At 49.2% G+C, this 23,837-nt stretch overlaps 10 protein-coding genes across 10 annotated transcripts; 6 read left to right on the forward strand and 4 right to left on the reverse strand.

Annotated features, from left to right (window-relative positions):
- Window positions 1-70: 70 nt before the first annotated feature.
- Window positions 71-1,979, forward strand: EURHEDRAFT_377515 (alternative NADH-dehydrogenase; the record flags this gene model as incomplete). The annotated part of the gene is made up of 4 exons (XM_040778977.1): window positions 71-416; window positions 482-820; window positions 875-1,846; window positions 1,906-1,979. The coding sequence occupies 4 exons, from the start codon at window positions 71-73 to the stop codon at window positions 1,977-1,979; spliced, it is 1,731 nt and encodes a 576-aa protein (XP_040639134.1).
- A 531-nt stretch (window positions 1,980-2,510) lies between these two features.
- EURHEDRAFT_455799 (dynamin-related GTPase MGM1) lies at window positions 2,511-5,411 on the reverse strand (the record flags this gene model as incomplete). Its single annotated transcript, XM_040784301.1, has 3 exons — window positions 2,511-2,959; window positions 3,012-5,030; window positions 5,111-5,411. 3 exons carry the CDS (start codon window positions 5,409-5,411, stop codon window positions 2,511-2,513), a joined length of 2,769 nt encoding a protein of 922 aa, XP_040639135.1.
- Window positions 5,412-5,898: 487 nt separating this feature from the next.
- EURHEDRAFT_515308 (glutamine amidotransferase subunit DUG3) lies at window positions 5,899-7,237 on the forward strand (the record flags this gene model as incomplete). Its single annotated transcript, XM_040786360.1, has 4 exons — window positions 5,899-5,913; window positions 5,973-6,068; window positions 6,133-6,865; window positions 6,933-7,237. The coding sequence occupies 4 exons, from the start codon at window positions 5,899-5,901 to the stop codon at window positions 7,235-7,237; spliced, it is 1,149 nt and encodes a 382-aa protein (XP_040639136.1).
- A 209-nt stretch (window positions 7,238-7,446) lies between these two features.
- EURHEDRAFT_455576 (PIG-Y family protein) lies at window positions 7,447-8,667 on the reverse strand (the record flags this gene model as incomplete). The annotated part of the gene is made up of 1 exon (XM_040784282.1): window positions 7,447-8,667. One exon carries the CDS (start codon window positions 8,665-8,667, stop codon window positions 7,447-7,449), a length of 1,221 nt encoding a protein of 406 aa, XP_040639137.1.
- Window positions 8,668-9,849: 1,182 nt separating this feature from the next.
- On the reverse strand, window positions 9,850-11,536 carry EURHEDRAFT_402633 (nuclear and cytoplasmic polyadenylated RNA-binding protein pub1; the record flags this gene model as incomplete). The annotated part of the gene is made up of 5 exons (XM_040780153.1): window positions 9,850-9,989; window positions 10,067-10,175; window positions 10,244-10,891; window positions 10,951-11,085; window positions 11,162-11,536. The coding sequence occupies 5 exons, from the start codon at window positions 11,534-11,536 to the stop codon at window positions 9,850-9,852; spliced, it is 1,407 nt and encodes a 468-aa protein (XP_040639138.1).
- A 938-nt stretch (window positions 11,537-12,474) lies between these two features.
- EURHEDRAFT_500139 (uncharacterized protein) lies at window positions 12,475-14,173 on the forward strand. Its single transcript, XM_040785735.1, has 3 exons — window positions 12,475-12,795; window positions 12,849-12,974; window positions 13,036-14,173. Exons 1-3 carry the CDS (start codon window positions 12,733-12,735, stop codon window positions 13,777-13,779), a joined length of 933 nt encoding a protein of 310 aa, XP_040639139.1. The 5' UTR covers window positions 12,475-12,732; the 3' UTR covers window positions 13,780-14,173.
- An 896-nt stretch (window positions 14,174-15,069) lies between these two features.
- On the forward strand, window positions 15,070-18,226 carry EURHEDRAFT_59050 (uncharacterized protein). The gene is made up of 3 exons (XM_040787592.1): window positions 15,070-16,269; window positions 16,333-17,399; window positions 17,453-18,226. The coding sequence occupies exons 1-3, from the start codon at window positions 15,462-15,464 to the stop codon at window positions 18,116-18,118; spliced, it is 2,541 nt and encodes an 846-aa protein (XP_040639140.1). The 5' UTR covers window positions 15,070-15,461; the 3' UTR covers window positions 18,119-18,226.
- Window positions 18,227-19,470: 1,244 nt separating this feature from the next.
- Window positions 19,471-20,367, forward strand: EURHEDRAFT_59150 (uncharacterized protein). Its single transcript, XM_040787593.1, has 2 exons — window positions 19,471-19,580; window positions 19,648-20,367. The coding sequence occupies exon 2, from the start codon at window positions 19,681-19,683 to the stop codon at window positions 20,254-20,256; it is 576 nt and encodes a 191-aa protein (XP_040639141.1). The 5' UTR covers window positions 19,471-19,580; window positions 19,648-19,680; the 3' UTR covers window positions 20,257-20,367.
- On the forward strand, window positions 20,368-21,638 carry EURHEDRAFT_59154 (uncharacterized protein). Its single transcript, XM_040787594.1, has 2 exons — window positions 20,368-20,673; window positions 20,722-21,638. The coding sequence occupies exons 1-2, from the start codon at window positions 20,478-20,480 to the stop codon at window positions 21,567-21,569; spliced, it is 1,044 nt and encodes a 347-aa protein (XP_040639142.1). The 5' UTR covers window positions 20,368-20,477; the 3' UTR covers window positions 21,570-21,638.
- On the reverse strand, window positions 21,570-22,572 carry EURHEDRAFT_412272 (uncharacterized protein). Its single transcript, XM_040781865.1, has one exon. The coding sequence runs from the start codon at window positions 22,463-22,465 to the stop codon at window positions 21,707-21,709; it is 759 nt and encodes a 252-aa protein (XP_040639143.1). The 5' UTR covers window positions 22,466-22,572; the 3' UTR covers window positions 21,570-21,706.
- Window positions 22,573-23,837: the final 1,265 nt, after the last annotated feature.

Here is a 23,837-nt window from a genome sequence, read left to right on the forward strand (position 1 = left end):
TTTTCCTTCCCCTTGTATCCCTTCTACATCTATTCTCGCGTCCGCGCGCGCAAACGCATAACCTCCGATAATGGTTGGCAGTACCCTCGCTATGCGCTCCTCCAGAATGGTCTCTCCATCTGCCATGCGCCTTTCCTCGTTCTCGCGCATTGTCCGGCCCTTGCGCTCCAATGGCTTCGTTCAGCAGCAGTCCTTCCAGCGCGCCGCTGCCCGTCGCACCTACGCTGACGCTGCCCCCGCTCCCACCCCGGCTCCCAAGCCCAAGAAGAAGTTCCGGTTCTTGCGATGGACCTGGCGCCTGACCTTGTTGACTGGTGCTGGTCTCACCGGTATGCTGGCGTACAGTATCTACGAGCTGCGCCATCCGATCGAGCAGATCGAGCCTGATCCGTCCAAGAAGACTCTGGTCGTCCTGGGTGCGTTACTCATGAGAGGAAGGAAAGATAATAAGAGTGAAGTCGCGACTAACCTAATCGCATAGGTTCCGGTTGGGGTTCCGTTTCCCTGCTGAAGAAGCTCGACACCGAAAACTACAATGTCATCGTCATCTCTCCCCGCAACTACTTCCTGTTTACTCCTCTGCTCCCCTCGTGTACCACCGGCTTGGTTGAGCATCGCTCCATCATGGAACCCATCCGCAACATTCTCCGCCAGAAGAAGGGCGGTGTCCGCTTCTATGAAGCCGAGGCTACCAAGATCGACTACGAGAAGCGCGTTGTCTACATTAGCGATGACTCAGAGATCAAGGGTGAAATCTCGCACACTGAGGTGCCATTCGACATGCTGGTCGTTGGTGTTGGTGCTGAGAACGCCACTTTCGGTAAGTAGACAATCGGATATTCCAGGATGAAGACAGGAGCTAACGGCCGTGCAGGTATCAAAGGTGTCAAGGAGAACTCTTGCTTTTTGAAGGAAGTCGGTGATGCTCAGAAGATCCGCAAGCGCATCATGGACTGTGTCGAAACCGCCATGTTCAAGGACCAGACCGAGGACGAGGTCAAGCGACTTTTGCACATGGTTGTCGTCGGTGGTGGTCCCACTGGTGTCGAGTTCGCTGGTGAGATTCAGGACTTCTTCAACGAGGACCTTAAGAAGTGGATCCCCGAGATCAAGGACAACTTCCACGTCACTCTCGTCGAGGCTCTCCCCAATGTGCTTCCCATGTTCTCCAAGCAGCTGATCGACTACACCGAATCGACCTTCAAGGAGGAGGCCATCTCCATCCGTGCTAAGACTATGGTCAAGAACGTCACCGACAAGTACATCCAGGCCGAGGTTACCAAGCCTGATGGCTCCAAGGAGCTGGAGACCATCCCCTACGGTCTTCTGGTTTGGGCCACCGGTAACGCCGTCCGCAACGTCGTGCGCGACCTCATGAACCAGATCCCTGCCCAGAAGAACTCGCGTCGCGGTCTCGCCGTGAACGAGTATCTGGTCGTCAACGGCGCAGAGAACGTCTGGGCCGTCGGTGACTGCGCCATCACCAACTATGCCCCCACCGCCCAGGTTGCCAGCCAAGAGGGTGCCTTCCTGGCCCGCATGTTCAACACCATGGCCAAGACGGAGACCATTGAGAAGGAATTGCAGCACTTGTCCGAGGTTCAGTCTCAGGCCAGGAGCAACGACGACCGTAACGGCATCTTCGATGAGATTCGTGAGCGCCAGAAACAGCTCCGCCGCGTTAAGCAGATTGGTCCCTTCCAGTACTCGCACCAGGGTAGCTTGGCGTACATTGGAAAGGAGCGTGCCGTCGCAGACATCAGCTGGTTGAGCGGTAACATTGCCAGTGGTGGCACCATGACTTATCTGTTCTGGCGTAGTGCCTACTTGAGCATGTGCTTCAGCAGTAAGTGCCTTTTAGGGTTTCCTTTTCTTTCCTGATATGCGATACTGACTATCATCTAGCCCGCAACCGTGTCCTTGTCACTAATGATTGGATCAAGGCCAAGCTGTTCGGTCGTGACGTCTCTCGGGAGTAAAGCCCTACGTCCTCTTCGCCACATAACAGCAACATACCCTTTCGACTCTTCATCCACTACTCATCGTCTCTCTCTCAACGCCGCTCTGTATGACCACCTAACCTAACCTTACTGTGTTTTCTTTCCTTTCTCTCTTTCTTCTATTCTCTCATGTCTTCCCGCATTTAGCAGTTTTGTTTTGTTTATTCCTGTTTTGAGCAAGCGTGATTTGGTTGGTTCCTTTTCTTGGGAGGCCCATGGGGGTAGGAGGGGGGAAAGGGAAGGGCAAGGATAAAATGAGAAAAAGGAGCGACAGTCCCTTTCCTCCCGTATGTACTTTTTTACTTGTTATTTCCTTTGTATTGTACGGATTAAATAGATAATAGACTTGGGCCTGGGATTTCAAATGAGTACTCTAATAATCAAATCTGGAGAACCCCGGATGAATGGAAGCCATATACATTTTCTAACATCCATTTGGGTCCAACAAGGAGAGCATGTATAGTATAAACGTAAGTCGTATAAAGTTATAAACAAGAGCAGAGACTCGATCTAAAACAAATTCCACCCACCCCGGCCTCTCTTCTCATGCTGCGGTGCAACCAACGGCCTCTCCTGTCCTCGATGCATTCCCCGTCCATCTAACTTCCGAATACTCTCAATCTTTTGCAATGCCAATTCCAACAACTCCTTCTTCCTAATAATATCTAGATGTCTCCGGATGCGCGGGTCCTCTCGTGCGAACCGCTCGACTTCGTCGTCGGACAGGTGGCGGCCGAGGCGCGTGTCGAGTTCGCGGGGAAAGTTGTAGTAGAATTCGGAGAGGAGTTCGACATTCAGGAAGAGGACGGCGGTGGAGGTGAGTTTGTCGGACACGACATCGAGGAAGATCTCGGGGCAAAAGTATTTGTTCTTCTTGGTGGCGCATTGCTTGGAGCGGACGGCGAGGAGGCGCATTTTGAGGAGGTCGGCGCGGTCACGGAGGAAGACGCTATCGCGGCCTGCAAGGGTTAGTTTATGATTTTCAAGAAGCAGAAATTTCTGGGAACTTACCTGTCTCCAGCAAAGCAGAGCTAAATCCACCAGCTCCGCCAGTGCCGTCACCCTCTAGAACAATATCACCTTTTCTGACCTTGTCAACAAAAGTCATAACGTCCCTGATCTTTCTCTTCCCGATAATCTCTTCAACACGCTTCATAGCTCCCTCACATGCTTTGAGTTCCTCCTTCAGCACTTTGCTCACATTTTCCCTGCCTTTGGTCCATTCAGGCTCTTCGACCTCGATTTCAAACTTGTAAGGCTTGATGCAGTTTTCGACCTGGTCGCTGGTGCTGAAGAATCGGTCGTTTAGAATGCTTTCGCAGGCATCCGTAATTTGTTTCTGAGCATAAGGATGCGAAGCAAAAGTGGATTGCGACAAAAGATGGTCAACGTGTGTCTGGAGAGCGTTCGCAACGACAGTAGTGGCAAGTCGGCCAATTCCGAGCTTCGTCAAAGACGAAGTCGAGGCATCGAGTTTCCGCCTCCAATACAGCGACTCTGGGTCCGCTTTGGGGAGGTCGCTCAAGGGATCCGGCTCAAACAACATGGGGTTCAAGTCCTCGATGGGCTTGTTCCAATACCTCTGGGCCAGAATGTCCATGATTCTTTGGTCCAGCTCGTTCTTGAGCATCTCCCGGACCTGAGGACGGCCGAACCCTTCAGCAAACGCCTTGAACGAGTGCTTGAAACTATCAAGGGTTTCAGCCAGATATGACTCTGCGCTGAGAGGACGGTCGTTGTATTGGACCTTGAACTCGTAGGTCGCTTCTTCGAGTTCTTGGCTGATGGCATCTCTAGTTCCTGCCAGGTTGTATGCCATGGTTTGCTCAAGAACGTGCATAAGCTTGGTCCGTAAAGTCGAAACTCCAATCGTAACGCCGGAATCGGGACCGAACTCCGGGTGGGCAGAGAAGTAGGCATTCTCATTCTTCAAGATGGCACTGGTGATGTTGCCGGTGCCTCTGGAGAACAAGGTAGTTGTCTGAGGAATCCGGCTGACAACACCGACATAACCGAGACGCAGGGGATACTTCTTATCCGTAAGCATGCTCAAACCACGTTCAGGGTCAACGAGATCCATCTTTGTGATCACACCAATTGTCCTTTCACCCCTCGGGTCGACACGGCGACTTGCTCTCAAAGCAGTCGAGTTAGCCAGATCGACATCTGCCGCAGAAATCGCCAGGACAATGTTAGGCGCCTGGATGTACTTGTCACAGAGGTCGGAGATCTTCTGTTTGAGCTCCGGCGGTTGATCATGGCCGGCAACTTGAATATATCCTGGGAGGTCGATGAGGGAAAGGTCGGGGACATTGGGGGAATGGATGGTCAATTGGATCGGGTCGTCTGTAACGCAGTCACTTTCAGGGACAGCCAAGTTCAGATCCGTCAAAGTCCGCTGAATCTGGGTGAAATCGGTAACCTTCCCCAGCCCAAGAGCCGGAAACTCTCCATATTCGGAATTACCATTTGGCGTGTTCACTAGTGTAAGCTCGATCGGACGTCGGGTAACCATGTTCGAGCCCTTTGGCAGGAATTCGTGCCCAACAATAGCTTCAAGGACCGAACTTTTACCGGAAGATTGCGACCCAATAACAACGATAGACGGAAGCGTGAGCGTATTAGACTGCCCAACAGTTGACAGAATATTCCTAATCTCGATCATTTTCCGTGTAAGAAGCATCATCTGATCGTCCTCCGCGATGTCTCGACCGGACCGCACATCGTCCTCGCCCGACTGGTCATAGCCAAACGCCGCAGTGGTGGCTGCCGCAGCAGCACCAACCCGGCCCTCCTTAGGAGACTTTCCTCCACCGGACGAGCCACCAGAGTCACTGCCCTTTGAGTCTTCCTCGTCGAAACGGAGTATCCTTTGCAGCCATTCGGGTAATTCAGCGTCTTCTGTCGTTCTCTGCCAGCCGCGTTGTGTTTGTTCAGCCATATGTTGAATCTCCGAGAAAATTCCCGAAGCGGTGTCACTTGCTGTCTCTCCGGCTCGTCTGAAGACATCTATAGCGTAGTTTCCGGCCTCTGTCAATCAAAGCGGGGCAGGTATCAGTAACATGCAATCTCCAATATTTCGAGAACTCGGCATCTGAAGAAAAACATACGAGTAGCCTGATACTGAAAATAAGCAAAGCTCGCAACCATAGCTCCTCCAAACATGGCCGGTAACCTGACTAGCTTCACCGCCAGCTTGGGAAGCATTCTGGAAAACGAAATCGCCCGCACAGCAGGGACATTGTTGTGGATAGAGTTAGTCCCAACAGTCCATGCTCGGCCTCGCAGCGCGGCACTGCCATCTGATCGTAGGAGACCCCCCGTCCTTGCACCGGCGTTGTAGGCATGACGAGCCAGGGAACCTGTCCGCAAGAGCGGAGCAAGACGGTGGGAGAGAATCCTCCCGCTCATGATTGATGAAAGCTCATACAGATCCGGGAGAAGTCGGTAGGAAAGCGGTCATCTCCGGGCTGATAAGCCTCGAAGAATAAACCAGGAAGGGTGTATAGGGTTTGATAAGATGGAATAAGGTAGATCAGGTCGTGGGGTTGACAACGAAGTTACAATGACGGAGGATTTGTCGAATCTCCGCGCGGGAGACCCCGTGACCTGCGCAGGTGGCCGCGTCGCATGCCGGAAAATGTCGGTGAGTCACGTGTCGTCATAGAGCCATATTGACAATCACTGACGATTGATTGGGGATATTTATTGGTGATTGATTGGGTTTTGTTTGTATTACTTATTTGCTTGTGCTCCCGGTGATATTATCTGTCTAACGTTGAGCGAGTGTGCGTGGTACTCTTTTATCGGCGTTGGGCTGGATCTGATCTCATCGGAACAAGATCAGAACCATACTTTATCTTTTGAGCAAGCAAATGACCTATACGACTAGGAAACTATGTGCAGATTCCTAGTAAGTACCCTTATTCTACCCATTTGTCAATGGCATACATCGCATTAACCGCATACTAGATATACAAAGGCCGAAACGACATCCGCCTCAGCAAGCTGATCACGGAACCGAGTCATTCAATCCTCACACAGTCCTACGACTCTCGACTGAGATTGGTAAGACCAGACACAATAATATGATAAGTCAAGATGACCAAAAACTTATACTCTTCTGTTCTAGGACAACCGCCGTCCAGTTAACGGCGATGGCTTCGGAGTCGGCTTCTATACAAACCCCGAATTAGGCCGCGACCCCTGCATCTTCACCTCAACCCTCCCAGCATGGAACTGTGAGAACCTCGAACGACTCGCATCGAAGACCTGCTCGAGCCTGATATTCGCACATGTCCGCGCAACCACCGAAGGCACCCTCTCTGATAATAACTGCCACCCGTTCCAGCACGAGACCCTGATGTGGATGCACAACGGCAGCATTGGCGGGTGGAAGTACGTTAAGCGAACACTGGCCGACTCCCTAGCGGATAAGTGGTATCTAGGTGTTAATGGTGGGACAGATAGTGAATGGGCCTTTGCGCTGTTCCTTGATCTGTTAGAGAAGGAGGGTGTAGATCCTAGTTCGGATCCAGGGCCGGAGGGATTTGGGCAGGCGCTTCTGCGGAAAGTGATGGTGAAGACGATTGCGAAGATTAATGAGTTTATTGCGGAGATTCCCAAGAAGCATAATGTTTCTGGGGTTGAGACGCGGAGTTTGCTCAACTTCGCGGTGACGGATGGTCATACCGTTGTTTGCACACGGTATATCAGCAGCAAGACGGATGAGCCTGCGAGCTTGTACTTCTCCTCCGGTACTAAGTGGAAGGAGGGCAAGGATAAGGGACACTTTAAGATGGAGCGCCATGATAAAGGCGCGGATATCGTTCTTGTGGCCAGTGAGCCTATTACATTCGAGAGACGTGAGTCACCTCCTTCTAGAATCCTCAACCTTCTATAACCGCTAGAGTACTGACATTCTCATGATAGACAACTGGGTCTCCGTCCCCACGAACTCCGTCGTCACAATCCACAAACAAACCGTCCTCCTCCACCCCATCCTGGACGAATACTACGGCGAAGACATAACCCAAGACCGCTCATCCTGCTACGCCGTATCCAAGGGCCTGGTCAGCACCGCACCAGGAACAACCGTACAACCAGGCGCAGATGAACCTCGCAGCGTGGAGCCTACGAGTGACGGTCCAAGGCTCGATGATGTTAACCGGGGGTTGTCGTATTTGCAGCTTGCAGGTCAGACTGGGCCTGCGAACCAGTGTGCGGTGTCGCATTGATTGTAGTAGTTTGTGTTGTTTCTGCTTGGGCTGGGTTGGGTGGTTGAGTTGGTTTGTATAGGAGTTTGGTATACTTCGGGGTTTACTGTCGGGAATATGATTTAGTGCTTGATGTCCTGTTTCTTATGCAAGATATACATAGCCCTTATGTATACGTCTTGTCTAATATGATTCTACAATGCCTCACACATTTCAAAAGAGAAGCAGAATTAAATATCCTCTCCCGATATATTCGCATGCTTGAAATACTTCATCCCGACCCAAGCAACAACAACCCACACCCACGACATAACAGCAGTCAATATAATCAACGCCGGATAATACCCAACAATCGGCAGCGTCGGGTCGTCCTCGAGCTCCGGCGGTGCATATGGTGTCTCTCCAACATCCCAGGCCCAGCTCCAGACCCCGAAACAGCTTCCCATCCCCACGACGAAGACGAGCCAAGTTACAATTAGGATGATCCATCCCCACCATTCGGTTTCGGAATAGTCCCATATTATGTCTTGATGGTCGGCGGGGTGGTGGTGAGTTGCAAGGGGGGACTTGGTGCGGTGGACAGCTCCGTATGTCGAGTTTGGTTGGAGAGCATAGTATGAGTCTGAGCTTGAAGAGGGCGATGTGAGGGGGTTGTGCTGTAAGCCTGCCGCAATAATCTTCGGGTTGTCATTCTCTTTGTTCTCAACGTTATCGCGGCGCATGAAGGAGACCATGTCCTCATCGTCAGTAACAGTCTCGTCACCGAGTACCTTGTTCCGGGCGAGATTTGGCTCATGGCGCGAAAACGAGCCTCGAGAAACCCTCCTCTGCTGCGCACTTACATATCCCCATCGCGGGTTATTCTCACGACCTCCCCGATCAAAAGATCCCTGCGACTGCGACATGGGCTCCGTTCCACCCGTAGCAGAGACGGAATTGGTAAACGGTCGCGGCGATATACTCTTCGCAGCATCCTCGCTCCGCCAAATGTCCATCATATTATTGTTACCACCGGCACCCTTAATCGTCTTCTTGGACTCAAAGCGCGTGCCCAACAGTGCCGTCTTGCGCAACGATCCTCTCCTCCTCCGTGTCCTCCGCTGTTGCTGTAACGCACTCGCCATCGCTTTCCCGCCGCGCAAGTTACTTGTTCCATCGGAAGAGACATCATCACCGCCATCGCCGTCATCATACCCCCGTCCATTAATAGCTGCAGACTGGTTATTGGTATGCTCTGGTGATGTCGTTGCTTGGTTCGTGGTCCGTAAGAACGACAGTTTCGATAAGAGCGAGCCGGACATGCTGCGTCGGTGGTTGCTGTTGCTCGTGCTAGTGCTCATAGATCGTGTCCGTCCTGTGCGTTCTCCATTGTTTGTGTTGGCACCGCCATTGTCGTTGTTACCGTTTATCGACAATGCTGCCGTGCTGGGGTCGTAGTCTCCATCTTCCATTGGCGCAAGCTCGCGCAGATTGATATCCGGGGGTTGTATCACGGGCGCATTCAATCATTTGGTATGAAGGGAAACTGCTGAGTGAGTGAGGTAGTGTACTTCACCCGTTCGGGGGTTGTTGTTCTTTGGTGGTTGGTTCCATGAAGCGGCATGGTTGAGGTAAGGAGAGAGAGGCGGATGAGGATAGCTAGACGGGCCATAGCGCATTAACTAAATTCCGATTCCGGAGTATATCAGAATATCTGACTTCGCGCGAAGAACTACAATATGTATTCTATAGAATTGAAGCATAAGAATGCTTTGGGCTCACATAAATCCTCATTTCATGGCTACATATGCTATACTATCTGAATAGTGATCTCTCAGCTAAAAGTAACACAAAATCAGTAACATGATCATAAGCATTGAAAGCAGTACTTTCCCAAGAAGACAAGAGCAAGTAAACAGACCAGAGGGTATCATTGCACCAGATTGTAAAGACACGGCCTAAGACGAAATCAATGAAAACAATGAAGAGAGTACGATATCAACAAAACAGATGACTTCGTATGCAGCATAAAAAGAGACCCAATCTGCTCAGAAAGCCGCACGCATACCGATAAGATACGATCATGTCCGGGTCAGATAATTTATCAAATATTAGCTCACACCAGTAAAGCCGGAAGTAGAAAGAAAATAAGAAAAAAGATAAGAAAATACAAAGAAAGTAGAATAGATAAGAAACAAAAAAAGGCACTTTTTAATTCATTCAGTTGACAGCATACTTGAATCATGCACCCAAAGAAGCTGTTGATCAAAGATGTGGACAACTGATGGAAGGAAAGAACAGGAAAGATAACATAAGAATCAAGTCAAATCAACAGAGTGGACTTGGGGTATTTTAGTGCATGATAACACACAAATTTCATTTCAAAAGGAAGCACGTGAGAATTGAAAAGAAAACATGCGCTTGAAAATCCACATAGTATGACAATTTAGAAACCAATCATGATAAAGCAGCTGGGAAGGTTTAAAAACGAATAAGAGAGATGTAAAAAGCAATCAATGTAAAACATATAAGACAGGGGAAGACAAGGGCGGATAGTTTGCGAAACGGCCTTTCTTTTTGTCGCATTTGTTGCCGGTGCGAGAGCTCGAGGTCAGGAATGACGGACATTCAGCAGCGACTGATCCGGAGGTGGGTTACGCTTGGTAGCCCCCGAAGCCGTTTCCATAGTTGCCGTTGTTGGCCTGTCCACGGCCAAAGCCAGCACCGTTTCCTGGACCGTAGTTTTGCGTGGGTACGGCAGATTGATCCCAGCCTCGACCAGCAGGAACAGGGCCTGTAAAAAATAATTAAAAAAAATGAACTATTAGCAAGAAGACAGGATAATAGTCAGTCAAAACATGGGAGACGTACCCTGAGGGGCCATAGGCCCGCCGGGACCATTATACTGCGGGAAGTAGGTTGTACCGGAGGCAAAAGCCGCATTGTCGAATTGACCAGTGGGTGGGCGATCCTTACCCCACTACGATAGTTAGCAACTCGCAATAGACGATAAAACACCAGAACAGGGGGGAGGGGGATTAAGCATACGCTGCACTTCAGAGGACGACCGTTGACGTTGTAGCCGCTGAGCTGGCAAATTGCCATGGCAGCATTCTCGTGAGTGTCCATTTTGATGAAAGCAAACCCACGGTCGGCCTGCAAGCGGGTTTCCAAGACGTAACCGAAGTTCTGGAACAGGGGAACCAGGTCATTCTGCGAGGTGTACGGCGTAAGGTTGCCCACATAGCATGTGGTCTGCCACTGAGGGGTCTGCTGGGCAACCATGTCGTAGCTCTGGATACCATGAGTGGGGAAATGATGGTGACCGAAAGGCGCGGTCGGGGCCATGCCCATGGCTGCCATCGCCTGCTGCTGGGAGATAGAAGGCTGGCCCTTCTGGTTGGCCCAGTTACAGCGAATGGCACGGGAACCGAGCCATTCTCCATCCATGGCGGTCAGAGCCTTGTCCGCATCTGAGCGCTCACGGAAAGCGACAAAACCATAGCCACGTGAGCGTCCTGTTTTCATATCCCACATCACACGGGCTTCAGAAACCGAGCCGAAAGCCGAGAACGCCTGGAGCAAGATCTCATCGTTGACTTCATTGCTTAGATCACCGACGAAGATGTGAAAGTGAGACGAGGTGTCTTCTTTGTTTGAGCTGTTGGACTGGTACGCCCAGTTGACACGGATCTCCTGCAAGAATGATCAGAAAAAGACAAATGAAAAATTTTATAGAACTTGTATCAGCATACCGACTGATGAATACGGCGTCCGTTGAGGGTCTGCATGGCCCTCTCAGCAGCGCCGGGGTCATCGAATTCGACAAAACCGTAGTTGTATCCTTTGCTGTTGAATTTCTGTGGGGATGGGGCACGTTCAGTAACCAGCTACTCCATGGGAGATTGGTATAGATGAGAAAAGAATATTAAAATTAAAAATTAAAAGGGGGATCGGAGAACTCACGTTCTTGTCGGGAATGATCTTGACATTGATAACATGGCCGGTAGTCTCGAATATTTGCTTCAAGATGTCCTCTGTGACCCTGTGGTCGAGACCTCCGACATAAAGTGCTCTTTTGTTTGGCTCAGGAGCGGCCCGACGCACAAATCCACCAGCACTGGTGGGGGACATCATGCCCCCAGACATCGGAGACGTAATCGCCGTCGGAATCGGGTTGGTGTTCTGGGGGATCATAACTGGCGGACGAGGAGGGGGGGGCATGTGCGTACCCTGGCCATTTTCCTGGGACGCATCATACTGCTGCTGACCAGAGGCTCCGGTTGAGGCTTGCGGAGGTTGTGGCAGAGTGGAGGTGGAAGCGGGCACGTTCTCGGCCATTGTGACACGATGTCAATAAAACAATATACAATGCAAGACAATTTGGTCGACAAAGCAAAGCAAAGAGTCGAAAGACGTTGAAACGGCGCTTGACCAAGGAGGAACAAGCGTCGAGCGAAAGGGACAAGGAGGAGAAGGAGAGAGGTTGGCGATTTCGAACGAGCCAATGCAGAGCGTTAAGGAGCAGTCAAAAAAAAAATAGTGAACTCGAAGGCGGAGAGCGCGGCGCGGGGATCAGTATCAAAGCACCAAAAGGAGGTTTCTTAAGAGAGAAAAATAAAGGTAAAAATCACAGATGGAGTGGGGGAAAATAAAAAGAGAAAGAAAAACAGAAGAAGAAATGGAAGAAACTGAAGTGATCACTAGATCAGAGAATGGAACCCCAATAGTTGTACTAAGAGTCGTGACGGATCAGAAACCCTTAGTTAGCCCAAGACAACTTCTCAAACACGCGGATTTTCAGAACCTACTGCCCCAACAGGAGACTTGTTATTAGAATACTGATAGGAGAGGGACCAAGTAAGAAAAAAGAAACGTACGGAGTAGCGCAACAGAGACAAAGGAAGTGCTAAAAGAAGCAAATATGGGAAGAAAAAGAACCGAGTCACAAAACCCGACGCCAGAGCTGACTGGATGAGGAGAGAGAAAAGAGAAAAACGACAAACGGAAGACGAAGAAACAAGAAGAAAAATAAGAAGTACAACAACGATCAAGAACAAAAGAGAAAAGAACCAAGTGATGAATGATCTATTCAACTGGACAGAACAAGAAGAGCTGGGAACCTGACAGGAGAGCTGCTTTGTTTGCTTTGTTTGTTTGGGCTCTTGAGCCGCCGGGTGGAGAGGGCACTAAACTAGGAAGGGTTTAGTATCCAGGACAAGCTGCACGGGACCTGGACTCAGATCGAAAGCCGACGGAAACATGCTTTTCCATTCACTCTTGAATCAACACGTTAACAAGGCTGCTTGTCTGGACTTAGATTATTTGTTATTCCCCGCCACTAATCAGAGTTTGTATAATTTTGTCCTCGTATAGCGCTTTATCATTCAATTCGATTGACGGCCACTTGGACTTGAGCGTGCATTTGTCCTACTATTTGCTCCGGCTTGCAACATCAACGGATCGAATAAACGCCCGGACTATTTGAAAACGGTGACAAGGGTCTACAGCTTATTGATCCTGTGATTGTAATCGCCATGACTACGAATTACTCGGATCCAGAATCCCTGGCTACTCTGGCGGCTACAGTCAATCAAGCAGTACGTCCAAGAATCCGCAATTGTAAAGATATTCACATTCTAACAACTGGTAGCTCATAGAGACTGGACGGTTCTTTCGTTCATCTGGTTCGATTCAATCCAGGGCTCAGCTGAAACGGTCTATTCCGGCAGCCCACGAACAGTTTCAATTTGCATTGGATGATCTCTCGGAACAAATTGTATGTATTTCTGATGTTGATCGACAATATCGGGGGGGGGGCATCGGTTGATAATTTACAGTTCCTTGCCAAGGCATTTCTAGAGCGTGACTATGAGGCAATCCGAGCGACAAAGACAGAAAGCCAGACAGCTCAAGATGTGGCAATGGGTGAAACAATGGTGAAGCCGGAACCGGAAACTGGAGAGCAAGCACAAGAAAAAGTAGAGGAGGTCGATATCAAGACTGAACAAACTACAGAAGATGTGACTACGAACCCACCGGTACCAGCAGCAACAGAACTGAGTCAACCTAACGAATCTGATCAGCCTGTGAAGATAGAAAAGCCATGCGACACTCCTGCGGTTCCAGATCAATCAACCACGGAAACCAAGTTTGACACCGGACAGAACGAGACAGCGGGCGGCGGAAAGAATGACTTTGATCTTCATTTAGACTTTGGCGATGATGAGATCGGGAACCAGAACTTCCTCAGTATGAACACAGGTGGTGGCGCGAACGAAACTGATGAGTTTGGAAATAGTATCACAGCTGGAGGTGACGCATTTGACTTGGAATTTGAGAAAGCCGGTACTAGAGGAGAGCAGCAGCAGAAACAGCAACAACAACAACAACAACAACAACAGCCACAGCCACAAACAGGGGCGGATTCTCAGACCGGGGAACAATCGGAGGATATAATAGCACCTGGGGAGTCCAGCTTTGACGACCTTTTCATGGGCAGTGGGGATATGGGCGATCAGGGATTGCTAGAGGGGGATGAACTGATGAACATTGAGGAGTTGGATGACAACTGGTTTACTTGATTGGTGTACCTGGCCAACGTTCAATCTGAGACATTCTAAATGTCAACCCACTGTACGTACAAGTACATCGGAGTATAGAGCCAAGAAAGGAAGAGGGCAAATGAGTAAAATAAAATAAAGGCGCCCTACTAATCCGAGGGGCTCGAGTCATCGCCCAGGCCCAGAACAACGGCAATGAGGTCATTGAGCTGTCAGTCTGATAAGTAGGAGAGTCATAATGCGGAGGAATATCCACGCTTACATATGCTACTAGTACAGTATGGGGTATTAATCTCTTCCTTCCGAGGAGAAGAACCGGTGAGCTTTGCTTAGATAGACTACTACAGATTATTCTCTCAAATACGTACCCCTACTATTACCGCGTTGAGAGAATTGAGCCGAGGATCCCCCGCATACTATAAGAGGAAATTGAAAAGAGAGACAAATGCTGCAAACAGTTCTCAATCTGCATTGCCGGGATATCCGCATTGGGGCAACGACGTCATGCGATCTTCTTCGGAGATTTCGTACAGACCTTTAGAGATTGTATTTTACTGGTGAATAGATGGATAGACCGGATAGAAGATCAAGATGTACAATGATTGTATGCGCTGAGCTGTTCTGTCGCAGAAAACAAATCATCCGCTGACCCAGAACCGGAAATGAATCCCAGGGAAAATTAAAAAAAAAAAAGCACCTGAGGGTTTCCTCTCCAGATGCTGGATGGCTCGGATCGCCGGAGATTGAAAGAACCAAAAGGATTAGTGTACCGCGTCATCATAAAGTGGTTCTGGATGGCTTACTTTTGTGTGGTGGGGGATTAGTATTGTATCTCTCATCTCATCATTAAGTGGCCATTCGCCATTTTCCTTCTCCCGGACAAGAAAAGAAAACATGTTCAATTGTCTTCCTTTTCCTCCGCGGCACTGACTAGTATTCTTGGTATCATTCTCTCTTCTCTTCCTTTACAGGTACTTCTCTCTTTCTCTCTCTCCCTCTGCCTCCTTCAATCTCACTGTCTCGTGTTTCATCGGCTCAGTCGGTGAACCGCTTTTCACTGGAACACCGGACCTTGCGTGGTTTAAAACCAGTCGATCAGCAGCAAAAAAAAAATATTTTTAAAAAAAGAAAAAGAAAAAGAAAAAAAAAGGCTCTTGATGGATGCCGGCGAATAAATCTAAATATTGACTGAACTCGTACATAACCCGGGCACAGACTGAACAGTGTGCTGTTTCCGGCAGGTCGCAGGTCGTGATCTGCTTTCTATTCTTCACTACTGGGACTGTCCATAAAGACTGTCTGGGGTACGTTGTCTTGCTTACCCTTTCTCTCTCTCTCTCTCTCTCTCTCTCTCTCTCTTCCCTGCTTTTTATTTGTTTTTATTTTTTGCTTTTTTTCTCTCTCTCGCTCTCTCTCTCTTCTCTTTTTCCCTTTTCCTTTTCCTTCCTTCTTTTTCCCTTTTTCATCCGTCAACTTCCTCACTCTCTTGCTTGCATCACCACTGCCCGCGCTTTCTCCACTGTCGCATCAACTCGAGTCAGATCAGTCCTCTGTACCAGAAAAGGAACAAAGGAGAGAGAGAAAAAAAAAAAAAAAAAAAAAAAAAAAAAAAAGAGAGAGCATTGATCTTCTCGCCCAATTTACCTCATCTTTATAAGCTGCTAACGAGAGAAAATTATGCCCTGTCGTCTGTTCATATCATCATGATGGCCGCTCACATCTCCTCTCATCTGCAGCAGCACGAATTGGCTCAGTCTATCTCCGCCAATACTAATCAGCTGGCCGCCTGCGATTCCACTGAGCCTTTCCCCCCATTATTCTCCGGGCTCTTCCGTCCTCGTTCTAATCGTCGTTCGTCTGTCTCGACTTCAACCGGTGAATCCAGCGTCTCCTCTGAATCCGCTTCCAAACAACAAAGGAATCGTCGCTCTTCTTTCCTCAAAAAGCTGACGGGTCCGCGAGAAAACGCAAAGCGCTTCCTTCGTCTGGGGACATCGACTAACCCCCCCGCCATCGCATCTTCTGCTCCTGATTCTCATCTGGAACCTGAACTTCCTCCTCTTCCTCAACTCGAGATCCCTATGCCCCGAACTTCTCGTCCACGACCCGTGTCTGAAATCGTAATCTCTCCCAGAGATGCCCAAATGTTAGCTGCTGCTGCGCCTAACTTCGAGGGAGGCCGGATGCGCTCCGGCTCTTCCTCCACGATCGGCTCTGGGTCTCAGCCGCAACCAGTCTTGGAGCAAATTGCGGCGCCGCTCGGTTCGGATTCATCAGAGACGTTTCCTCCATTGCCGCATGAGAAAACGGTAGCCACGGGTAGTGGTATTTCGGTCGGCATTGCTCTCACTGAGCCTATGCTCTTTCTCGCCGGTTACGACCATAGCGACCCGAGCTCCAAGAAGTCCGCCATTCTCCGTGGCCAATTGCATTTGAAGGTTACTAAGAGCGTGAAGATCAAGAAGATCTCCATTACTTTCCGTGGACATGCCCAGACGGATTGGCCGGATGGTATGTAATCTTGCTCTTTTGGTATGTAAATGGGGCTTATCCGCTAATTCTTCCTTTATTTAGGAATCCCACCCAAAAAGATCCATTTCCACGACAAGAAAGATTTGGTCACTCATGGAGTCGTCTATTTTAATCATGGCGACACAGCCCTGATGCAGAACGACTATGGAGCACATTATTATCAACACGCGAAACCCTTCACGTCGGTTACAGGCAAGGACGGGGTGACTGCGAGCACCAGGGAGCTCTTCTCGAAGAGTGGATCGTCAACCTCGTTAAATAACAATCAAACTGCCAAAGAGCTCAAACGACTCTCGCTGCAGTCTGGCCACGGTCACTCGCGCAGCTTCGGGAAGAACGAGCTTCCCGGCGCCGCCCCAGCTCCCCAACGCAATTATAGATTGTTCCCAGTGGGTGATTATCTGTACAGCTTTGAGTTTCCCATCGACGGGTCTTTGCCGGAGACAATCAAGACAGACCTAGGGTCTGTCAAGTATGACCTGGAAGCTATTGTTGAGCGTGCAGGCGCATTCCGGCCGAACCTGCTTGGTAATTTGGAGGTTCCCGTGATTCGGACGCCCGCGGAGGGCTCGTTGGAACAAGTCGAGCCCATCGCCATCTCTCGAAACTGGGAAGACCAGCTTCACTATGATATTGTCATCTCTGGGAAGTCCTTCCCGTTGGGTACACAAGTTCCCATTGCATTCAAATTGACACCGTTGGCCAAGGTCGAATGTCATCGCATCAAGGTGTACGTGACGGAAAACATTCAACATTGGACAGCCGATAAGAGCGTGCATCGTTTCCAACCGGCTAAGAAGGTCCTCTTGTTTGAAAAACGGGCCGATTCGCCCAGTACGAGCACGTATCCCGGCAGTTCGATGCGTGTCACAGCTGGAGGTGGCATCGACTGGGACCGTCGTGAGGCTGCTGCCAGGGGTGAGGAGATGGTTGACCGAGGTAGATCCAACTTACTGGGTAATCTCTCGAGCGACGCAGCAGTTGGTCCGACTGAAATGGAATTCAACGTACAATTGCCAAGCTGCCACGAGATGAAGAACCGTGATGAGTCGCAAAGACTTCATTTCGACACGACCTATGATAACATTCAAATCAATCATTGGATCAAGGTAAGATGAGATTTCCATCAGAAGAAACAACATAAGCTAACAGGTGATTGCAGATCGTGCTGCGTCTCTCCAAGCTCGATGACAAGGAACCCGGAAAACGGAGACACTTTGAGATCTCCATCGACTCCCCGTTCCATCTCCTTTCGTGTAATGCTACTCAGGCCAACATTTACCTCCCCGCCTATACATCGCCGAACGCAGAGCCCGTGACGCCCGCACAAGAGTACGAATGCGGCTGTCCTGGCGCCCCGTTGTCCAACCGCAACAGTGCGCCTAATTATCAGTCTGTTTTAGACCGGGGCGATACTGGTCCCCCTATAAATCCAGTGACCGGTCGGGCACCGTCTCGAAGTTTTACCAGTGGTTCCGGCGGCCTTGCTCGTCCGCCGCAGGCCCATATCGCAAACGAGCCGGAGAGCAACCCTCGTCCAATGCATCTTCTTCGGACGCCTTCGTTCGCGCCACCCGCCTTTGAAGATGTTCCACCGCCGCCGCCCTTAATCACACCACCTCCAGATTACACGTCCATTGTGAGCGAAGGAGACCGGCAAGCGGCCTTTGAAGATTATTTCTCGCGGGCCACCTGTGAGGATAATGACGACGAGGATGACCCCCGAGGTCGAGGCCGAGTGGATGTGCCTCTGACGCCGGGAGGTCGCGTGAATCGCAGTATGGATGTCTCCCGTGATTGGGTGCGTCTGGATGATTCGATCATTTAAGAGACCGCGCAACATTTGTCAAAACCTGTCAATCAGGGTATTAACGACGTCATGAAGCTAAGGGTCATGTCTTATGTTCTACCATAGACTTTATTCTTTTTTTTCCAGGGGTTATATTCTGGCTTAGTTCGGTTAGCGCTGTACCGGATTTTTTGCACTTCATTTTTATCTTCTCTTTCGTCTTTCATCTTCATTTTTTCCTTCATGAATTTTACTTAATTTTCATTTTGCATGCAGGCGCAGCTTGGACAGGGTATATGTGAAGGTAGGGCGCTTTTTGAATGGCATCTGTTATGAGCGGTTTCTATATACATACATCTGAGTGATAGATATATATCCCATGCACAATAGGGCTGGGTATGTACATATTGCAGGTGGACAGTTAATTGACTATCTGTTCGGTACCATTCTTTTCGCCATCTTTTTTTGATCATGTTCTAAGGTAGCACATCAAAGCTATACCCCTTTCCTATAGTATTCACACTACACAGAATGCGCACTCCACACCACGTAGGAGCAACAACGATAGACAAGTCACTTGATCTTCCTAGCTACCCACTTGCCAAAGCTAGACCTTACATTTTGTGCTCTCAATACTGCGATAGCTCCATTTTGAGACTGCTACTAACCAGCTACTCTCCACACGCGTATGTATCTTCACGGAATGGGTAACAGGGTCCTAGTCCATAAGCCGTATGCAGCAAGGAGGGCGGAGTATATACATACCCTGTTCTTTGTACGTGGATTTCTTGAAATTAGAGTAGGATCTGCTGTACATCAATGATTTGCAATAATAATCCGGTGTAACTTCTCGGGGTTGGTGCTGCCAGTGTTGGTTCTGGATGGGGCTGTTTGATGTGACCTGTCAGATGTTGTTGGGATTGAGGTAGTACACGTTGAGTAGGGACATGGGTACTAAGTTGTGCAGGATATGTTACCAGACAATTGAACAGGTAGATGCCTGTTATGTATTCTGTACGGAGTATCGTTTTCGTGGTGCTGTCATAGTACTAGTCCAATCTATACCCGAAAAGGAAAGCAGATGTCCACTGATATCCATCTCTTCAACTTCTTCAATCTTCTTTTTCTTCTTTAGTCATTCCGGGAAACCCGACCATCGTGCAGAACAATCACAGATAATCGGATTAACGGAAGACCCTACAATTACGAATATGTCAATATGGACTTGCACTCTAATAGAGTACTAATACAGGTTGTCAGTTAACCTGCAACGCCGGACAAATCACCGGCAGGACATCGTCTCCATCAAAGGCCCACCGCAAATACATAACCTCGACCTCACTTGTCAGTTGTGTCGGTGGATTGCCCCCGGATACCTGGGTCGGTATCTGGTGCTTGTTTATTTCTTGCGGATGATTTGGACTTCATCTATCATACTTTGTACTGCTACTCCGTGCTTTGTATGGAGAGGTGGTTGGTTTCTTGCGCTACGATTTCTGATGTACTTTTTTTTATTATTTATTTGGTTTTATTGTTTTTGATTTTTTCGCGGCTAACATGGAAACCAGTTAACCCTCGGCGATCAGTGATAGAGATCGAGCATGAATCGACTGATCAACTACGCATCGCAAACTTGCAAGCCCCCCTCTCTCTTTCTGGATCGCAGCCACAGCTGCACGTTTCACCATGATCCGTGCCAGTCAGCTTCAATGGTTCTGCGGATCTTCTATTCTGTCAGCTGTGGAAAATCAGCTATCTGCACTGTACTTATTGTCTTCCGGTGTCTCCGCTTGATTGAGAGGCATCCTAGATCATTTAGCGAGCTGTCAAATTCTGCATGCTCAGATGCCTCCACTTTACCCATGTTCATACGTACTTTGCTTGCTTGGGCCTCCTCTTCTCGATTATTGGGTCAGTACTTTGTTGTCTCGTCGTTGTCTATTGGATTGAAGGCAATGCTTGTTTGCTTTGATATATCCTGGTGTATTCTATATCAGCCGGTTCGTCCGGGTTATCCGTTTTCGTTTCGTTTCTTTTCTTTTTCTTTGAACGAAATTTGCTCTTTGAACTTGTCTCTGTCTCGACTTGAGACTTCCCCTCCCTGTCTTTTAGTCTTGTTTCCGCGTGTCGTTCGTTTTAGATCAGCAGCTGGTCTGTTCTATACTTGTCTTGCTTAATATAGGCCGTTCATTGCCATTCTTTACCCCTCCTGGATTGAAGCTGTTGCATTTGTTCGAAGTTGGATCATTTTGTTTGACATTTCGTTTTATCCCCCTTCTTGCGGGATAGACCAAGATATCTGAGGGAGGATTCGCAATATAAAGACGAAGTCGAATTTGCCATGCGTCGATAAGGTTATCGATTTGATGCAGACCATTATTACCGATATTAACTTCAAATGGACCACGACGTGAGCACAGAAAAGACTGGCAAGGGTCAGCGCGACTATCTTCATTTCGAACCCAGGTTTCCATGGACCTTGCCGAACCTACGGACAGCACAACCATGGAAGAGGAGTAACGTGCCTTCTTCAGAAAAGAAGCCCAGAACCATTTCCACCGGTGAAAGTGTGGCGTTTATTCTCGCTTTAGCAGGTATGCTTGTTTTCATGACTGGTCTAGTAGCTAGGCTAACCCCTTTAGTTGGGATTGCTCTTATTGTCCTAGTATCTGTTTTTGTTATTTTCCGAAGGCGATATGGCCCGCGGTACACGGTGCGATGCTTCGTCACTGGGAAGCGCCCAAAGAGAAATCGACGAGCTCAATCTACTGTGCCGATATCCATCGAATCCGGGTTCCCATGCAGAGAAGCACACGCCATCGACAGCCTGACGGACGCGAAGACGAAACCCCGGGATGGCAAGTGCGTGACAGGGACAGATAATCCCCATCGCATGTCAACGCTGAGCCAGGCACAAACAGAAACCGATGGCGGACAATCAGTAGTGATCGATCCGAACCGTCCAAGTGCGCCACCACAAGACTCTCGTCCAGAGAAGACACAAACGGAAAGCAAGGGGTCTGGAAATACTGGACACAGGAAACCACCACCACCCGCCTTGCAACGATCCGATCCCCGCGCAGCGACAGAGCAACTAAGGGCCCTCGCCCCAACAAGTCCTAGCTCCAGTCGATTTACAACGAGCACTCAGTCCTCGGGCCCGTTACCATCCATCTATCGTATGGCCCTGGAATCACGCAACCACAAACGCAAGAGCAGCAACAATACAAACCGTTGGTCCTTTAACCAGGATGCACGCAGTGCAGTGGACAGTGAGGACCGTGTGCTGAGTTTACCGTCGCCATCACCTATGCTTCGGAATATCCTCCGGCCCAGCCCTAAACCCGAACCGTCACCTCCGCATGTATATCGGATGATCCAGCGACCGCCGTCGGTTCATTGTGATACGAGAGTACATGAGAATGATGCTGTTTTGCCTATGCTTCCACGGAGCGTTTTTGCCGTGAATGATCTTGTTGTAAGTAAATAATATGTTGTTATTATCATGCTGGAACTTTATGTATTATAATAGAACTATACGTTATAGCAACAGTACCTAGCCACCATTCGTTGAAACCCAATATAATAAAGCTATTCATCAAGTATCACATATAATCACCGAAAGAGTTAATACGTGTTTGACACCTCCATCGCATCAGTCCCCAACTCCATCCAAGTCAACCGCCCCCACCTCTCCGGCCTCTCAACCGCATCCACAAAATGCTTCAAAGCCAACACCACCTGCGCTGCCCATCTCTCCGGACTAACCTTCCCAACCCCCGTAGCCATAGGCGTCATAAGCACCGTCTCAATCCGATTCTTCTCCTTTCTCTCCCCCCCTGCACACATACCCCCCTCCTGCCCGCGATTATGCCTCTCAACCTCACACAACAAACTCCACACACACTCATAAACCACCTCCCGATCCCAAACCACATTCGTAGGAAGCCGCATCGTCGGACAGATCGCAATCCACCGACATCCCCACTCATTCATATGCTCCTTCTCCAACATCTTCTCCGGAAACCGCACAAGCGTACACGATCCAGGTGGCGCGAAGCCACGGTGCTTCTCGTACAGCACGTCCTGCACTGCATAGGTGAGGGTTTCATACGGCAATTTATGCCTCACGCAGAAGGAGCGCGAGATGGCGTCGTCGAAGGCGCCATCGAGGAGACCGTAGGAATTTGCGGGGGAGACGATGAGGTCGAATTTTGTGGTTTCGGGGACGGTGCGGAGGGATTCGTGCAGGGTTGTCAGGGTGATTTTGGGCTTGGGGGCTTTGGAGTCGTAGGCGCGCCAGTGCTTTGGGAGAGCGGATTCTAGGGCGCTTATGTATTTCTTTTCCATGCAGAGGAGAGTGATGGAGGGGATGTTGTGGGTCATTTTGGTTGAGTTCTTTGCTTTGTTTCTTTGGTTTGAAGCTGTGAAGAACTATGGCAAAGTAGATGGTGTTTATAGAGATGTTGACAGGTATGGGTTGACAAGTGACTGGAAGGAGTCTTGTAGACAGCCTTATGAGGAAGTTCCCTATTTGGGTGTCCGCGGGGGACGTCACGTGGGAATCAGCACCTTAATGGTACTTTAAGTTACCTGTCGTACTCTGTAGCATAAGCATCGAATTTTATTCTGATATAGGCTGTTATTTTGGTTGATACCCCACGGGGAAGTTGGCTACCAGAATATCCCCTGAAGTACGGAGTAGTGGTGTATGTCGCATAGTGCACAAGAACCCAAATAGTCAAGTTTATATAGGAAGTTGAATTAACAGATATCTATTAAAATAAAAAGTCATCAGTCTTGGCTAGAATAAATGTAGTCCATGTAGCAGGAGGATGCTGTAGGCCGAGTCAAGTAAGGCATGTCAAGTGTGCGATACTCCTTACGGAGTACATACTCGGTCACGCAAGCACTAGACCTGATAACAGCTTATCTCAATGACAAGTCGCTAAGTCAGTTTCCAGTTAGCCAGTTAGTCAATACTCCGTGCTCCGCTAAGTAACTGACTCCGCGTATAATACTCCTTATTATGATCGCATCAAAGGACCCAGTATGGAGTTAGTAACGAAACCGTCGTCTTGACGGACAACCACAATGCATTCCCGATACCCACAGATACAAAAGTCCGCTGCAAACGGTTTTGAAACAAGCACATCGTCAAGAACGAAGAATATGGCTATTCCCTTCACCCGGGCCGTCCTTCGAAATGGAATTGCGCTTGCGATCCATATAGATAGAGCACATAGGTGAATTATGTACTATGCATGCACGATGATGTCGGGCTGAGTCCGAGATTTTTCCGCGTCCTTTTTAGAAGTATTTAGTAGTTTCTTTTTTGGCTTGCTAGAATATGACAGTTGAGAAGGGGTGTTGGTCTTCACAGAGCACGGAATAGATCACGCATAAAAAGGCAAGAGAGAACGACCATGGCGCCCCCGTGCTCTGTACTATCATTCCATCGGTTAAATGTCACAGTGGCGCGAAACAAAACCAGTAAACCTTCCACAGGCCCCATGGGAGAGATCTTCACAGAACATGGATGGTCCATTCTGAAACCGGCATGGTGCATGGCTGGAATTAGTTAAGTGGTTTGAGACAAAGTACCTCATACAGCAAGCAATCCGACCCAGTGCGACCGTTTCCGCTAAAATATAAACAGAAGCCACTAAATATGAGCTATGTGTTAGCATCGTGGGTCGGTGGGCAGAATAAAAACGTGGTCTGTTGCGCGTGTATCGGACGGGCGATTGCCCGGAGT

Source organism: Aspergillus ruber (genome assembly GCF_000600275.1).
Source record: "Aspergillus ruber CBS 135680 unplaced genomic scaffold scaffold00012, whole genome shotgun sequence".
Lineage (NCBI taxonomy): Eukaryota > Fungi > Ascomycota > Eurotiomycetes > Eurotiales > Aspergillaceae > Aspergillus > Aspergillus ruber.

Excerpts from the sequence above, each read along its gene's own strand:
- EURHEDRAFT_59150 (XM_040787593.1), top strand. The coding sequence starts at position 19,681 with ATGAATCGACTGATCAACTACGCATCGCAAACTTGCAAGCCCCCCTCT.
- EURHEDRAFT_412272 (XM_040781865.1), bottom strand. The coding sequence starts at position 22,465 with ATGACCCACAACATCCCCTCCATCACTCTCCTCTGCATGGAAAAGAAA.
- EURHEDRAFT_59050 (XM_040787592.1), top strand. The coding sequence starts at position 15,462 with ATGATGGCCGCTCACATCTCCTCTCATCTGCAGCAGCACGAATTGGCT. Across the intron at positions 16,270-16,332 it reads CCAGACGGATTGGCCGGATG|GAATCCCACCCAAAAAGATC; the intron begins GTATGTAATCTT and ends TCCTTTATTTAG. Across the intron at positions 17,400-17,452 it reads AAATCAATCATTGGATCAAG|ATCGTGCTGCGTCTCTCCAA; the intron begins GTAAGATGAGAT and ends AGGTGATTGCAG.
- EURHEDRAFT_59154 (XM_040787594.1), top strand. The coding sequence starts at position 20,478 with ATGGACCACGACGTGAGCACAGAAAAGACTGGCAAGGGTCAGCGCGAC. Across the intron at positions 20,674-20,721 it reads GTTTATTCTCGCTTTAGCAG|TTGGGATTGCTCTTATTGTC; the intron begins GTATGCTTGTTT and ends TAACCCCTTTAG.
- EURHEDRAFT_500139 (XM_040785735.1), top strand. The coding sequence starts at position 12,733 with ATGACTACGAATTACTCGGATCCAGAATCCCTGGCTACTCTGGCGGCT. Across the intron at positions 12,796-12,848 it reads CGGCTACAGTCAATCAAGCA|CTCATAGAGACTGGACGGTT; the intron begins GTACGTCCAAGA and ends AACAACTGGTAG. Across the intron at positions 12,975-13,035 it reads ATGATCTCTCGGAACAAATT|TTCCTTGCCAAGGCATTTCT; the intron begins GTATGTATTTCT and ends GATAATTTACAG.